Raw genomic sequence first — 17,115 nt, forward strand, 5'->3', positions numbered from 1 at the left:
ATTATTTTGTGTATTAGAGGCTGAGGGTGGTATTCAAGTTTATTTTGGGGTAGGGTGTGATACTGGGAGTATTGGGAGGCGGGGCTGGAGGTTGGGAGGCAGGGATAGTGCTGGGCAGACTTATAAGGTCTGTGCCCTGAAGAGCACAGGTACAAATCAAAGTAGGGTATACACAAAAAGTAGCACACATGAGTTGTCTTGTTGGGCAGACTGGATGGACCGTGCAGGTCTTTTTTCTGCCATCATCTACTATGTTACTATGTTACTATTGCTCAGGTATGATGCGAGTATTAGAGGATAGGGTTGGTACTCGGGTATTTAATATCAGGATGGGATGTGATATTGAAGTATTGCTTGTGTATTATGTGGGTCTTAGAGGCTCAGGGTGGGGGTGGTGATACTTGGGGGATTAAATGGGTATTTTATCTTGGGGGGATGTGATATCGGTAATATTGTTAATGTATTATGTTGGGTATTAGAGAAGGGGGGTGTACTAAAGGTATTACTTGGGTATTATATATCAGGGTGGAATGTGATATTGGGAGTATTGTCCAGGCATTTGAGTATTTGAGGCTTTGAGGGCGGAGGATGTGGTACTCAGGGCACTACTCAGGTATTTTATATAAAGGATGCATGGAAAGTGATATTGGGAGTATTGTTAAGGTATTATTTTGGGTATGAGAGGCCGGGGTGATAGGTATTTTGAATTTATATAAGGGGGTGAAATGTGATATTGTGAGTATTGCTCAGGTATCATGTTGGTATTGGAGGCTGGGGAGGGGGTGGTAATTGGGTATGTTATATTGGGGTGGGATGTGGTATTGTTCAGATATTATTTGGGTATTAGAGGTGTGTGTGTGGGTATGTACGAATGTGTATGTGATGGTGGTTGTTTTTAATGTGGGAAAATTACCTGGGTATGTTATCTCCAGGTTTGGATGTGATATTGAGAGTATTGATAAGATATAATTTTGGGTATTAGATGCTTAGGGAGGGAGTTGTACTCAGGTATTTGATATCAGGATGGGGTTGGGGGTGTTGATCAAGTGCTATTGTGGATATTAGATGCTAAGTGATGGGGGAGGGATAATCAGGTACTTTATATTGGGATGGGATGTGATATTTGGAGTATCACTCAAGTACTAATTTTGGTATTAGAGGATTGGGGAAGGGGTGGACATTTGATATGGGGGGAGGTGTATGGGAATGTGATATTGGGAGTATTGCTCAAATACTGTCACGGGTATTAAGGGCTCAGGGAGGGAGAAGTAATTGGGTATTTGATATCCGGGGTGGGGTGTGATATTGAGAGTATAAATCAGGTATTATTTGTGGGTAGTAGAGGCTCTGGGAGGGGGTGGTACTAATTTGTGTGTGGTATTTGTTGTTTAATGGGGGGAAGTGTGATGTTGTGAGTATTGTTAAGGTATTATTTGGTTAGTAGGCTGAGGTATTCAGGTATTGCAAATTTATCTGGTGGGGGTGGCATGTGACATAGTGAGTATTGTGCAGGAATTATGTGGGTATCAGAGAGCAGGGGAGGGGGTGGTACTCGGGTATGGTTTTTTTTGGGTGGGGGGGAGGGGAGGTTTGATGTGAGTATTGTTCAAATAATGTTTGAGTATTAGACGCTCAGGGAGGGGGTGGTACTCGGGTGGGATGTGGTATTGGGAGTATAATTAGGGTATTAGAGGCTCAGGGAGGGGCTGGTACTCAGGTATGGGTTTACGGGGGGGGGGGGGTTGGTGTTGTGAGCATTGGTCAAGCATTGTTTGGATATTAGACATCAGGGAGGGGTGGTACTCGGGTGGGATATGATATTAGGAGTATCATTCAGGTATTAGAGGCTTGGGAAGGGGCTGGTACTCGGGTGGGATGTGGTATTGGGAGTATTGTTCATGTATTATGTGGGTATTTATTTATTTATTTTATTGCATTTGTATCCCACATTTTCCCACCTAGATGATTGGGGAGAGGCTGGTACTCGGGTGGGATGTGGTATTGGGAGTATTGTATGTGGGTATTAGAGGCTCGGTGAGGGGCTGGTACTCAGGTGGGATGTGGTATTAGGAGTATTGTTCGTGTATTATGTGGGTTTTAGAGGCTCGGTGAGGAGCTGGCACTCGGGTGGGATGTGATATTGGGAGTATTGTATGTGGGTATTAGAGGCTAGGTGAGGGGCTGGTACTTGGGTGGGATGTGGTATTGGGAGTATTGTTTGTGTATTATGTGGGTATTAGAGGCTCGGTGAGGGGTTGGTACTCGGGTGGGATGTGGTATTGGGAGTATTGTTTGTGTATTATGTGGGTATTAGAGGATCAGTGAGGGTCTGGTACTCGGGTGGGATGTGGTATTAGGAGTATTGTTCGTGTATTATGTGGGTATTAGAGGCTCAGTGAGGAGCTGGCACTCGGTTGGGATGTGGTATTGAGAGTATTGTTTGTGTATTAAGTGGGTATTAGAGGATCGGTGAGGGGCTGGTACTCAGGTGGGATGTGGTATTGGGAGTATTGTTCGTGTATTATGTGGGTATTAGAGGCTCAGTGAGGGTCTGGTACTCGGGTGGGATATAGTATTGGGAGTATTGTTCGTGTATTATGTGGGTTTTAGAGGCTCGGTGAGGAGCTGGCACTCGGGTGGGATGTGATATTGGGAGTATTGTATGTGGGTATTAGAGGCTAGGTGAGGGGCTGGTACTTGGGTGGGATGTGGTATTGGGAGTATTGTTTGTGTATTATGTGGGTATTAGAGGCTCGGTGAGGGGTTGGTACTCGGGTGGGATGTGGTATTGGGAGTATTGTTTGTGTATTATGTGGGTATTAGAGTATAGGTGAGGGGCTGGTACTCAGGTGGGATGTGGTAGTAGGAGTATTGTTCGTGTATTATGTGGGTATTAGAAGCTCAGTGAGGAGCTGGCACTCAGGTGGGATGTGATATTGGGAGTATTGTATGTGGGTATTAGAGGCTAGGTGAGGGGCTGGTACTCGGGTGGGATGTGGTATTGGGAGTATTGTTTGTGTATTATGTGGGTATTAGAGGCTCGGTGAGGGGCTGGTACTCGGGTGGGATGTGGTATTGGGAGTATTGTTTGTGTAGTTTGTGGGTATTAGAGGCTCAGTGAGGGGCTGGTACTCAGGTGGGATGTGGTATTGGGAGTATTGTTCGTGTATTATGTGGGTATTAGAGGCTAGGTGAGGGGATGGTACTCAGGTGGGATGTGGTAGTAGGAGTATTGTTTGTGTATTATGTGGGTATTAGAGGCTAGGTGAGTTGCTGGTACTCGGGTGGGATGTGGTATTAGGAGTATTGTTTGTGTATTATGTGGGTATTAGAGGCTCGATGAGGGGCTGGTACTCAGGTGGTATGTGGTACTGGGAGTATTGCTCATGTATTATGTGGGTAGTAGAGGCTAGGTTAGGAGCTGGTACGCAGGTGGGATGTGGTATTAGGAGTATTGTTCGTGTATTATGTGGGTATTAGAGGCTCGGTGAGGAGCTGGCACTTGGGTGGGATGTGGTATTAGGAGTATTGTTTGTGTATGATGTGGGTATTAGAGGCTCGGTGAGGAGCTGGCACTCGGGTGGGATGTGGTATTGGGAGTATTGTATGTGGGTATTAGAGGCTCGGTGAGGGGCTGGTACTCAGGTTGGATGTGGTATTAGGAGTATTGTTCGTGTATTATGTGGGTATTAGAGGCTCGATGAGGGGCTGATACTCAGGTGGTATGTGGTACTGGGAGTATTGCTCATGTATTATGTGGGTAGTAGTGGCTAGGTGAGGGGCTGGTACGCAGGTGGGATGTGGTATTAGGAGTATTGTTTGTGTATTATGTGGGTATTAGAGGCTCGATGAGGGGCTGGTACTCAGGTGGTATGTGGTACTGGGAGTATTGCTCATGTATTATGTGGGTAGTAGAGGCTAGGTGAGGTGCTGGTACTCGGGTGGGATGTGGTATTAGGAGTATTGTTTGTGTATTATGTGGGTATTAGAGGCTCGATGAGGGGCTGGTACTCAGGTGGTATGTGGTACTGGGAGTATTGCTCATGTATTATGTGGGTAGTAGAGGCTAGGTGAGGTGCTGGTACTCGGGTGGGATGTGGTATTAGGAGTATTGTTTGTGTATTATGTGGGTATTAGAGGGTCGGTGAGGGGCTGGTACTCGGGTGGGATGTGGTATTGGGAGGCTCGATGAGGGGCTGGTACTCAGGTGGTATGTGGTACTGGGAGTATTGCTCATGTATTATGTGGGTAGTAGAGGCTAGGTGAGGGGCTGGTACGCAGGTGGGATGTGGTATTAGGAGTATTGTTCGTGTATTATGTGGGTATTAGAGGCTCGGTGAGGGGCTGGCACTTGGGTGGGATGTGGTATTAGGAGTATTGTTCGTGTATTATGTGGGTATTAGAAGCTCAGTGAGGAGCTGGCACTCAGGTGGGATGTGATATTGGGAGTATTGTATGTGGGTATTAGAGGCTAGGTGAGGGGCTGGTACTCGGGTGGGATGTGGTATTGGGAGTATTGTTTGTGTATTATGTGGGTATTAGAGGCTCGGTGAGGGGCTGGTACTCGGGTGGGATGTGGTATTGGGAGTATTGTTTGTGTAGTTTGTGGGTATTAGAGGCTCAGTGAGGGGCTGGTACTCAGGTGGGATGTGGTATTGGGAGTATTGTTCGTGTATTATGTGGGTATTAGAGGCTAGGTGAGTTGCTGGTACGCAGGTGGGATGTGGTATTAGGAGTATTGTTCGTGTATTATGTGGGTATTAGAGGCTCGGTGAGGAGCTGGCACTTGGGTGGGATGTGGTATTAGGAGTATTGTTTGTGTATGATGTGGGTATTAGAGGCTCGGTGAGGAGCTGGCACTCGGGTGGGATGTGGTATTGGGAGTATTGTATGTGGGTATTAGAGGCTCGGTGAGGGGCTGGTACTCAGGTGGTATGTGGTACTGGGAGTATTGCTCATGTATTATGTGGGTAGTAGAGGCTAGGTGAGGAGCTGGTACGCAGGTGGGATGTGGTATTAGGAGTATTGTTCGTGTATTATGTGGGTATTAGAGGCTCGGTGAGGAGCTGGCACTTGGGTGGGATGTGGTATTAGGAGTATTGTTTGTGTATGATGTGGGTATTAGAGGCTCGGTGAGGAGCTGGCACTCGGGTGGGATGTGGTATTGGGAGTATTGTATGTGGGTATTAGAGGCTCGGTGAGGGGCTGGTACTCAGGTTGGATGTGGTATTAGGAGTATTGTTCGTGTATTATGTGGGTATTAGAGGCTCGATGAGGGGCTGATACTCAGGTGGTATGTGGTACTGGGAGTATTGCTCATGTATTATGTGGGTAGTAGTGGCTAGGTGAGGTGCTGGTACTCGGGTGGGATGTGGTATTAGGAGTATTGTTTGTGTATTATGTGGGTATTAGAGGCTCGATGAGGGGCTGGTACTCAGGTGGTATGTGGTACTGGGAGTATTGCTCATGTATTATGTGGGTAGTAGAGGCTAGGTGAGGTGCTGGTACTCGGGTGGGATGTGGTATTAGGAGTATTGTTTGTGTATTATGTGGGTATTAGAGGGTCGGTGAGGGGCTGGTACTCGGGTGGGATGTGGTATTGGGAGGCTCGATGAGGGGCTGGTACTCAGGTGGTATGTGGTACTGGGAGTATTGCTCATGTATTATGTGGGTAGTAGAGGCTAGGTGAGGGGCTGGTACGCAGGTGGGATGTGGTATTAGGAGTATTGTTCGTGTATTATGTGGGTATTAGAGGCTCGGTGAGGGGCTGGCACTCGGGTGGGATGTGGTATTAGGAGTATTGTTCGTGTATTATGTGGGTATTAGAGGCTCGGTGAGGAGCTGGCACATGGGTGGGATGTGGTATTAGGAGTATTGTTTGTGTATGATGTGGGTATTAGAGGCTGGGTGACGGTGAGGAGCTGGCACTCAGGTGGGATATGGTATTGGGAGTATTGTTCGTGTATTATGTGGGTATTAGAGGCTCGGTGAGGGGCTGGCACTCGGGTGGGATGTGGTATTAAGAGTATTGTTCGTGTATTATGTGGGTAGAGTCTCGGTGAGGGGCTGGTACTCGGGTGGGATGTGGTATTGGGAGGCTCGGGGAGAGGGGCTGGTACTTGTAGTCGGGTATTTTATCTCTGGGTGGGATGATATGTGATATCCTTAGTATTGTGGTGGCGCCGACACTCCGAGTATTACGGTAGGGGCGGTTCCACTTCCTGCACTAGCTGCAGTCAGGAAGAAGCCCTGGGTTGCGCTGCCGGTTCCCGGTTCCGTCCATGGCGGCCTGGGATAGTCCCCCCGCGGCTCTGCTCGCCCGCCTGCGCTGCCTCCTGGACTGTGTGCGTTGCCTGCGCTCCTGCCTGCCCCTGCCTTCCCCCCTTTGCTACGTGCCTCGGCAACTGCACTACAAGGTGTGCAAGGACGGGGGGGCCGGGACCTGGGACTGCAGCCTGTTGCCCGTCTGGGACACGCCCGCCGCCGCCCGACACAAGTTGCCCCGAGCCACGATCGAGCTGCGCAAAGGCAGCGTCTTGCGGATCACCGGGGAGGAGTATTGCGATGAGCGGGGGCTCTGGGGCAAACTCAACAAGGTGAGGGACGGGTGGGGGGCAGAGGATGAGACAGAATGGGGACAGTAGGGCGGGGGTAAGGGGGTGTGGAGGATCTGGCATGGGGAGAGGTGCTGAGGTTTGGGGTGGCAGGTGTTTGGAACCCACATGGAGGGTGGTGCTGAAAGAATCCAACATAGGAGTAGGGGTGGTATTTGTGGGGGTCTCCAAAGCATGAGAGGGATGTGGCTTGGGGGGGGGGGGGGGGGTTATTAAGGATGTGAGGGAGATCTCCAGCATGGGGAAAAGGGTAAGGGGTGTGAGGGGGATCCAGGATGGGTGAGTCAGTGGCGTAGCCACAGGTGGGCCTGGGTGGGCCAGGGCCCACCCACTTAGGGCTCAGGCCCATCCAACAGTAGCACATGGTAATGAAAATGCTGCTCTCCACAATACTGGCACCTTTGCATGCTCAGTTTTCAGCGCATGCCTGCTGCAGACTGCCAAGGTGGAGACTGGAGAGAAGCATTTTCCCACCAGCTGAGTTATTTTTTTGATGTGGGAGTGGGGGACAGAACATTTGGTGCCCACCCACTTCTTGCCTAGGCCCACCCAAAATCTGCTGTCTAGCTACGCCCCTGGGGTGAGTGTGTAGTAGGGTTTTTTTTTTTTTTTTTAATATGTAGATCCAGGGTAGAGGGCTGCATAGGGGTGAGCGGAATGAGGTCGATCCAGCATGGGAACATTGGGGTGAGAAGAAGGGGAAAAGGGGAAGGGAGAGACCAAAGATTTAGGCCCCAGGAGTTGAGGGAGGGAAAAGCGTGTGGGGAATGAGGTGGACCCAGCAAGAGAACATTTGGAGAGAGGGAGTGGGGGTAGTAAGAGGGATGTAGCCTATGGGAGGGGGATGTATCATATTTTTTTATGGGGTGGGGACATTCATTGTGGATGTCTAGAAAACCTGACTGGCTAGTTTCCTTTAAGACAGGTTGGGGAACAACTGGGTTAGTACATAGGGGGTGAAGATGTGGGGGTTACAGATCAGCAAAGGCCTGTACCCCACTTCTGGACTCATTGCGTTCTTCATCCACAGGAGCAGCTGCAGGAATACAATGTGGACCCTGACATGGAGGAAGGCTGGACAGTGATCTGCAGGCACACGGATGTGGGGGACAGACTGGTGCCAGTGGAGTCCCCAGATCGGCTCCAGAGGCAGCAGCAGCTGTTTGGCATTGACTACAAACCGGTGAGCAGGTAAGAGGTGGTGTCCAGGCAGTGCCACACCTGGCCGCAAGGTTCATTGCTAAACCAGAAGCAAAGTTTACCCAAGAGTAACAAAGACACACCATGCCCGGCCACTGAAGACAAGCACGGTTATCACAGGGCACCGAGAATATGCGTTACGGAAATTCACATATAGATGTCAGATAGTTTTATACCTGCTGCTGACGTTTACTACTACTACTATTTAGCATTTCTATAGCGCTACAAGGCATACGCAGCGCTGCACAAACATAGAAGAAAGACAGTCCCTGCTCAAAGAGCTTACAATCTAATAGACAAAAAATAAATAAAGTAAGCAAATCAAATCAATTAATGTGAACGGGAAGGAAGAGAGGAGGGTAGGTGGAGGCGAGTGGTTACAAGTGTTTACGAGTCAAAAGCAATGTTAAAGAGGTGGGCTTTCAGTCTAGATTTAAAGGTGGCCAAGGATGGGGCAAGACGTAGGGGCTCAGGAAGTTTATTCCAGGCGTAGGGTGCAGCGAGACAGAAGGCGCGAAGTCTGGAGTTGGCAGTAGTGTAGAAGGGAACAGATAAGAAGGATTTATCCATGGAGCGGAGTGCACGGGAAGGGGTGTAGGGAAGGACGAGTGTGGAGAGATACTGGGGAGCAGCAGAGTGAATACATTTATAGGTTAGTAGAAGAAGTTTGAACAGGATGCGAAAACGGATAGGGAGCCAGTGAAGGGTCTTGAGGAGAGGGGTAGTATGAGTAAAGCGACCCTGGCGGAAGATGAGACGGGCAGCAGAGTTTTGAACCGACTGGAGAGGGGAGAGGTGACTAAGTGGGAGGCCAGCAAGAAGCAGATTGCAGTAGTCTAAACGAGAGGTGACAAGGGTGTGGATGAGGGTTTTGGTAGAGTGCTCGGAAAGAAAGGGGCGGATTTTACGGATGTTGTAAAGAAAGAAACGACAGGTCTTGGTGGTCTGCTGGATATGAGCAGAGAAGGAGAGAGAAGAGTCAAAGATGACCCCAAGGTTTCGCGCTGAGGAGACAGGGAGAATGAGAGAGCCATCAACAGAAATAGAAAACGGGGGGAGCGGGGAGGTGGGTTTGGGGGAGAAAATGAGAAGCTCGGTTTTGGTCATATTTAATTTCAGGTGGCGTTGAGACATCCAGGCAGCAATGTCAGACAAGCACGCTGAAACTTTGGTTTGGATGCAAGGTGAGATATCAGGGGTAGAAAGGTAGATTTGGGAGTCATCAGCATAGAGATGGTAGGAAAAGCCATGGGATGAGATTAATGAACCAAGGGAAGAAGTGTAGATAGAAAAGAGGAGGGGACCAAGAACAGAACCCTGAGGTACGCCGACTGGCAGAGGGATAGAAGTAGAAGAGGATCCACCAGAGTGAACACTAAAGGTGCGGAGGGAGAGGTAGGAAGAGAACCAGGAAAGGACAGAGCCCTGGAATCCAAGTGAGGACAGGGTATCGAGAAGTTTAGCAGTTAAGATTTAGACCGAAGAATAGAAAAAAAGGCAGGAGATAATCTGTTAATGACAAAAGCAATCCCAGGTTCTGGTCCTGCTGGGTAACTGGCCCTGGTCAGGTCACATTTCTTACCCGGTGGTAACGGGATACAACAGACTTTGCTGCTAGAGTAGGGTTACCATTTTGTGTCCTCTGAAAAAGAGGACACATGTCACGCCCCCTGCCCCGCCCCCTTTGGATCCTCATTCCGCCCCCTATTCCCCTCCCTGTCACATACTCCCCCCCCCCCTCACTTACTATCTAGCCCTGGTGGTCTACCACCTCATTTTGAACTAAAGGTTCACATTATGACATGAGACCTTTTCCCCATATCTATCTTAATCTATTGAGTTGATCTTCAAGAACTTGTCCAAAGCTTTCTTAAAATCAGTTACACTGTTTTTACCATATTCTTTAACAATAAGTTCCAAAGTTTAACAAGATGTTGAGTGCAAAGAAATGAAATTATATTAAGTGGACTAACTTTGTAACTTTATTGATGTCCCCTTATTTGCATTTACCTTTTCAGCTCCTCCAGAGATTTTATTACCATGCAACATTCTGTGCCAGAACTCGTCCCCTCCCTCATGGTCTGCCAACTCTTCTTCTCTCTTCCACTTCCCTCCCCATCCGCGATCCGGTACAATAACCCTGAATCTCAAACTCCTTCTCCCATCCTAACCTTCAAACTCATGTTTGAGATTGCCCATCACCATCAGTCACCGGCCGCCGCAGCGACTCCCGCCGGTTTTCTTCTCCGACTCCGGCACTCTGCCCCTTCTCTGACATAGCCTCTCCGAGGAGTTTAGGTTGAGATGAACCTCCTCCTTGGCAACAGGAAGTACGACAGAAAGGGGCGGGACGCGACGCCAGAGAACTCTAGCACTAGCTCTAGCACTGCTGTTTTTCCTCTTTCCCCCAGGAATTTTTGCAGGAATCCGTTTGACCTTTTTGGATATCTCTGATATCTTTGTATTTTGCACAGTGCAATAGGAAATGCGTTTCTATTTCTCAGCGTTGCACTGCTTTGCATGCAGAGTCTGGCTTCTCGGGGTTTCCGGTTACTTTTGTATATCTCTTTCTACTTCTTCTCTGTGGTCACGTACTCTGTATTAGGTGAGGGTCTGTGTTTTGCGTGTGTATGTGTCCAAGGTCCAGTATCCATAGCAGTCCAGCCTGTTCTCTTTTTGGATCTGTATTGGCCATACAGGGTACGTTGCAGTGTTTGGAGTGTCTTTTTCACAGGTAGGGTTGTTGCTGTTTGGGTTCTGGGTCTTTAATGTTGGTGCGTTGAGTGCATTTCTTCGAGGGAGTTGTTGCTGTTTTTTTGGATGATACTAAAATGAATATTTTCTCTGGCAGGGCAGTTTTAGAAATGCTCAGTGACATCCAGTGCATTTTTTCTAGCAAAAAAGGTGCCGGTACTCAAATGCTAGTCCGCCCTTCAGGAGTTGGGTGATCACCACAATAGCCAGGCCCCCCACAACCAGTCACAGAATCTATGACAAGGCAGAATTGGTGTGTAGAGCCTGAGCTCTTTCATTAAATCTTGAGTTCCATAGGTCAATTTTAGCAGACAGTGGAAAAGCTGCCGGTACTTAGTACCCCCTCAAAAAAAGCCCTGGTGACATCACATCCTGAGGCTGACGGATAGGAGAACTGTGCGTTTTGAGGGGGGGGGCTTCAGGTGTCAGGGGGCAGTGCCCCACTGTTTGTGGTAGATATTCTCTCTCCGGCCCCCTCACCATTTGCTCTTCTCTCCCTTACTCTTGATTTTCAGGTGGGAGCAGGTCATAGATGCTTCGTACTCTCTGTGCCTGGGAGCAAAGCCTAAACCGGTGGAGCAAGATGAAGAGGCTATGGAGAAGCTTCGGTAAAAGGGGGTTTGATGTCTATTCTACAGATGGAAACGAAGAAAGGTAGTAGAAGGAGGTGGGGGCTGGGCAAGAGGGGAAAGGGAAATGGGACTTGATATACCACCTTTCTGAGGTTTTTGCAACTACATTCAAAGCAGTTTACATATATTCAGGTACTTATTTTGTACCATGGGCAATGGAGGGTTAAGTGACTTTCCCAGAGTCACAAGGAGCTGCAGTGGGAATCGAACTCAGTTCCCCAAGATCAAAGTCCACTGCACTAACCACTAGGCTACTCCTCCATTAGCAATATTCCATGTAGAAGCTGGCCCTTGCAGATCAGCAACGCGGACGCGCAGGCTTCTGTTTCTGTGAGTCTGACGTGCAGAAACAGGACATCAGACTCACAGAAACAGAAGCCTGCACGGCTACATTGCTGATCTGCAAGGGCAGGCTTCTACATGGAATGTTGCTAGTGGAATAGCAACAGTAACATTCCATGTAGAATCTCAAATAGTAGCATCAGAATCTCAATAGTAGCAACATTCCATCTAGAATCTCCAATAGTAGCAACAGAATCTCAATAGTAGCAACATTCCATCTAGAATCTCCAGTAGTAGCAACAGAATCTCAATAGTAGCAACATTCCATGTAGAATCTCCAATAGTAGCAACAGAATCTCCAATAGTAGCAACATTCCATGTAGAATCTCCAATAGTAGCAACAGAATCTCCAATAGTAGCAACAGAATCTCCAATAGTAGCAACATTCCATGTAGAATCTCCAATAGTAGCAACAGAATCTCCAATAGTAGCAACATTCCATCTAGAATCTCCAATAGTAGCAACAGAATCTCAATAGTAGCAACATTCCATCTAGAATCTCAAATAGGGAAAGGGAACCGGGACTTGACATACCGCCTTTCTGAGGTTTTTGCAACTACAATCAAAGTGGTTTACATATTATATTCAGTTACTTATTTTGTACCAGGGGCAATGGAGGGTTAAGTGACTTTCCCAGAGTCACAAGGAGCTGCAGTGGGAATTGAACTCAGTTCCCCAGGATCAAAGTCCGCTGCACTAACCACTAGGCTACTCCTCCACTAGCAACATTCCATGTAGAAGCCTGCCCTTGCAGATCAGCAATGCGGCCGCGAAGGCTTCTGTTTCTGTGAGTCTGACGTCCTGCACATATATCTCTAACCAGACATTTTCAGCAGTATTGACTGGTTAAGGCTCACTGAATATGACTGGTTAGCCCAGTACAAGTGATTTAACTGGCCAGGAGCCATTTCTGGCAGTTGAATCACTCTAAATATCGACCCGATGATGTTCCATTAGGCATTTTTTAAAGGAGGTGATCATGATTGAGTTTATCAAAATCTCAGGGGGGGTGCCCAGGGGTCTTGAAGTAAATTCAGGTGGAAGATTTGCCCAGGTCACCTCACACCTTGCACCAGCCTTGGGGGTGGTTAAGTGGTCCATTGGTCCATGATGCCTGTTGGTATGCCAGTGAGTTTCTCCGTGCATTTACAGCTTTGTGCCGCCCACATGGAGCTACGAGTGTGACGAAGATCTGGTGCATTTCTTTCACGACCACGTGGCAAAGGAGGACGAGAGTCTGGGGAGCGTCAAACAGTACGTGGAGCGCATCGATGTTTCCTCATTTACGGTATAGTGTCTTACACTTTCTTCTAGAAGTTATAGTGTATCGTCTTTTGGCGTGTTCCTGTCATATGGAGCAGAATTGCACGCATGCACAGGGGAAAGCAACCGGCCCTGACGTTCCCTATTGCATTGCTCAGTCTCTCTCTCGTCAGTAAGCCCTGGGCTCAGCCTTCCTGTCTACACAGCAGGGGTTGTGATGTGATTTCTACCACTATTAGGGTTGAGGGTTCCACGCAGTACAGCATGCTTACAGGCAGGGGGCTCTGCACTCTCAACACCCTGCATCCTCATAACTCTCTTCTTTCAGGAAGATTCGACTGCTTGGTGTCTGACGGACAATTATACAGATACGTATTGGGAGAGCGATGGATCCCAGGGCCAGCACTGGATACGGCTCCACATGAAGAAAGGGACCGTCATCAAGTGAGACCTCACAGTGCTAACCAACCCTCCCCACTTCCCTCCAGTACTAAGGGTCCCTGGTAAAGCCCAGGCCACTGTCTCGGGGTACATAGTTGTAACAGGAGGTTTGGGTGGGATTTCTGGCTCCAGCCTCACTTCCTGTGTGGACATGGCTGTAAGGTGGGGAGGGATTGTAAAATAGAGATATCCACAGGTCCTGTCTGATTTGTTCTTCAACCCGCTTTTTTTGGAACACTTGTGGTACATCAGAGATGAAGGCTGATTGGGCCAGGTCCCAGCCCTGGGTTTGCTGGTAGGGGAAGCTGCTGGGGGACCTCGCCAAGGCTGCTTCTCCCCCATCCCTGCTGTTAGGTTTCCCTTGTGACATTCTACTGCTATTAATGTTTGATATTAATATTTTTCACAGTTTTTCTGTAAGACCTGGCCATCTCCTGACAAGGGTGGGGAGAATAAGGACTCTGTAGGTGGCTGGGTGTCCTTTTAGGCTGATCCTAGGTGTCACCATCTTCTCATACCTGTTCCATCCCTGCCACCACCCTGGCAAGTCTGAGATGACGTGGCCCCTGTACCCCAGGTTCCCCTCGTAGGAAATGATTTGTTGGGAGGCTGGAAATACCCCTCCGGTTCACTTAACTGTTGCTGTCTTGCCTTCCAGGAAACTTCTTCTGACGGTGAATGCGACAGACGATAATTACATGCCCAAGAGGGTGTCTGTGCATGGAGGAGAGAGCGACAATCTTAAGAAACTCAGTGATGTGCCCATTGATGAGTAAGTGGACATTCTAGTGGCCTCCAGAAAGACCCCAGTGGGATAGGTAATTCCAGTTGACTTGTGGCACTCAAGGATTGTTGAGATAGCAGCACTGAATTTGCATGAGATATATCTGCAGGGAAAGGAGACAGGGTATGGGAATTCATCTCACGTATGTTCAGTGTGGATAGTTTGAGCATTGCAAACGTGTCAGATTTTCAAGGGCTGGAGTTGCCTACCACTGGGTTGGGGTCTGGGGGTTGCAGTAGCGGTAGGACGTGTTGGGTTGAGGTCTGGGGGTTGCAGTAGAGGTAGGGCGTGCCGGGTTGGGGTCTGGGGGTTGCAGTAGCGGCAGGGCGTGTCGGGTTGGGGTCTGGGGGTTGCAGTAGCAGTAGGACGTGTCGGGTTGGGGTCTGAGGGTTGCAGTAGCAGTAGGACGTGTCAGGTTGAGGTCTGGGGGGTTCAGTAGTAGTAGTAGAGCATGTCAGGTTGGGGTCTGGGGTTGCAGTAGCAGTAGCGGTAGGGCGTGTCGGGTTGGGGTCGGGGGGTTGCAGTAGCAGTAGGACGTGTCGGGTTGGGGTCTGGGGGTTGCAGTAGAGCGCGTTGGGTTGGGGTCTGGGGGTTGCAGTAGAGGTAGGGCATGTCGGGTTGGGGTCTGGGGGTTGCAGTAGAGCTGGTTGGGGTCTGGGGGTTGCAGTAGCGGCAGGGCGTGTCAGGTTGAGGTCTGGGGGTTTCAGTAGTAGTAGAGCGTGTCAGGTTGGGGTCTGGGGTTGCAGTAGCAGTAGGACGTGTCAGGTTGAGGTCTGGGGGTTTCAGTAGTAGTAGTAGAGCATGTCAGGTTGGGGTCTGGGGTTGCAGTAGCGGTAGGGCGTGTCGGGTTGGGGTCGGGGGGTTGCAGTAGCAGTAGGATGTGTCGGGTTGGGGTCTGGGGCTGCAGTAGAGGTAGGGCGTGTTGGTTTGGGGTCTGGGGGTTGCAGTAGAGCGCGTTGGGTTGGGGTCTGGGGGTTGCAGTAGAGGTAGGGCGTGTTGGGTTGGGGTCTGGGGGTTGCAGTAGAGGTAGGGCATGTCGGGTTGGGGTCTGGGGGGTTGCAGTAGAGCGTGTCGGGTTGGGGTCGGGGGGTTGCAGTAGCAGTAGGATGTGTCGGGTTGGGGTCTGGGGCTGCAGTAGAGGTAGGGCGTGTCGGATTGGGGTCTGGGGGTTGCAGTAGAGCGTGTCGGGTTGGGGTCTGGGGGTTGCAGTAACTGACGGGCGTGTCGGGTTGAGGTCTGCAGTAGAGGTAGGGCATGCTGGATACATTACATGTCTTTATTACTGGTTCTTTCTGTTGTGTAAGCTGATACAGGTTAATGTTCTGCTTGGTTTTTGGGGAAGAAGTGACATTGCGGCCTCCTGACCCTTCTCAATCTTGTTTTAGTCCCGACTCTGTTCTCCTTCTTTTGCAGGACGCTCATCGGTGATGTGTGTGTGCTGGAAGACATGTCCACTCACCTCCCTGTCATCGAAATCCGCATCGTTCAGTGTCGAGGTTTGTTCTTTCTGAATACATCTGAAGCGAGTGGACGTTTGTGTCACCGTCTGGGGCCGGTACCCCACATATGCAGAAGGACAAGGACCAGGAGGGAGACCTGAATAATGAGCGTCCTCTTACTGGTCTCTGCGTTTACATAGCTGGATCGCTAACCAGTAGGAAGTCAGTTTGATATTTGGTGATGACGTCACAAGACCCTCGCTGCGGAGGAGTGGCCTAGTGGTTAGGATGGTGGACTTTGGTCCTGGGGAACTGAGGAACTGAGTTCGATTCCCGGCACAGGCAGCTCCTTGTGACTCTGGGCAAGTCACTTAACCCTCCATTGCCCGCCGCATAGAGCCTGCCATGAGTGGGAAAGCACGGGGTACAAATATAATAAAAATAAAAAAAAACACTGTTCAGTGGTGTAAAGTATCCTACATGTTAAGCATTTTCCCAGTGACCTGGAATGGGCAAAAGCTCTTTAGGATAGTAACAGGTCCTGTGTTAAACTTCTAACCCCCCTCCCCACCTCCACCAAGTCAGTTATTGCAGTATTAGGAGGAGAGTGGATGCCGTAGACCCATTCCTGGACCCTGTGCATGACCTCTGACATTCCTGTGAGAAGCTGGGCTCTCCCTTCTGTAGACAGATTTTACCCTGAAATAAAATTAAACCCGACTGTATGAAGAGGACATCCTGATGTGGGTGTATAGGGGGAGGGGGCACATTTTCTCTGCCCTGTGGAGCTCCAGAACAAGATACAACTCTGCATTAAAAAGGAGACAAAATCATATTGTGTTTGGTAGACTCTATTCTATCCCTGTTGTATATAACTACCAACTGTCCCAAAGGTTTTGAGGCAGCTAACAAAAACAAAACAAAACAAAAAAAACCCTCTTAATTGACAAAACATGCATCCAATCATAAAGTGGTCCCAAAGAATTAATCAAGAACAATCTTTGATGTCTTCAAAGCTTTTCTATAAGGTAAATAAGATGGTATAGCTTTTTTCTCCCAAGGGAAGTTGTTCCAAACCCTGGTAGCCTGAAATGGGAAAGAACTCTCTTGGATAGATCTAAAATGACTAGCTTTAAAAGTGGGCTATCCCATTTGTAAAATATGAAGGAAACATTTATTACGTCTAGAAAGGGAGAATGTCAGAAGGTTCACTACGTCCTCAGCCTAGAGATTTACAAACTAAACAAGCAAGACTTCTGATGGAGCTTAGCCAAGATGCCTGCTGAGCTCTCGGGTCTCCCTCTGGGATTCGCCTCCCTGCCCTCGTGCCAGTGACCGGCACTGACCCAAAGTTTCCGTGTTACTCCCCGCAGACCCTGGGGCGCTGGTCCAGAGAGAAGCAGACTGCTAACAGATCGTGGACCGCACCTGTTTGAATTGGGCCTGCTCTCCCGCCGGCGGTCTCAGTCCCTCCGCATTGACGCCTGCATGGAACTGGAAGCGCCGGAATGACTGCGGGTGGTGTGTTGGCTGCCTTTAGGGAGGAGGACTGCTGACCGACAGTCCATGCTGTGGCTGCCTCCAAGGCTGTGAGGGAGCCACGAGAGGCTGAGCGACCTCGAATCTGCTGTGAGATCAGGAAGGAT

The 17,115-nt window shown here is 49.3% G+C and overlaps 1 protein-coding gene across 1 annotated transcript in view; it reads left to right on the top strand.

Moving 5' to 3' along the window:
• Positions 1-6,226: 6,226 nt before the first annotated feature.
• The window catches only part of HECTD3 (HECT domain E3 ubiquitin protein ligase 3), a 48,778-nt gene continuing 37,889 nt past the window's right edge, over positions 6,227-17,115 (top strand). The window contains exons 1-7 of the mRNA XM_030205975.1: positions 6,227-6,596; positions 7,645-7,805; positions 11,084-11,176; positions 12,695-12,830; positions 13,134-13,249; positions 13,905-14,018; positions 15,444-15,526. Of these exons, the coding sequence (XP_030061835.1) occupies positions 6,282-6,596; positions 7,645-7,805; positions 11,084-11,176; positions 12,695-12,830; positions 13,134-13,249; positions 13,905-14,018; positions 15,444-15,526 (1,018 nt within the window). The 5' untranslated portion in view covers positions 6,227-6,281. The remainder of the gene's footprint in view (positions 6,597-7,644; positions 7,806-11,083; positions 11,177-12,694; positions 12,831-13,133; positions 13,250-13,904; positions 14,019-15,443; positions 15,527-17,115) is intronic.

This window comes from Microcaecilia unicolor, chromosome 6 (assembly GCF_901765095.1).
Source record: "Microcaecilia unicolor chromosome 6, aMicUni1.1, whole genome shotgun sequence".
Taxonomy (NCBI): Eukaryota; Metazoa; Chordata; class Amphibia; order Gymnophiona; family Siphonopidae; genus Microcaecilia; species Microcaecilia unicolor.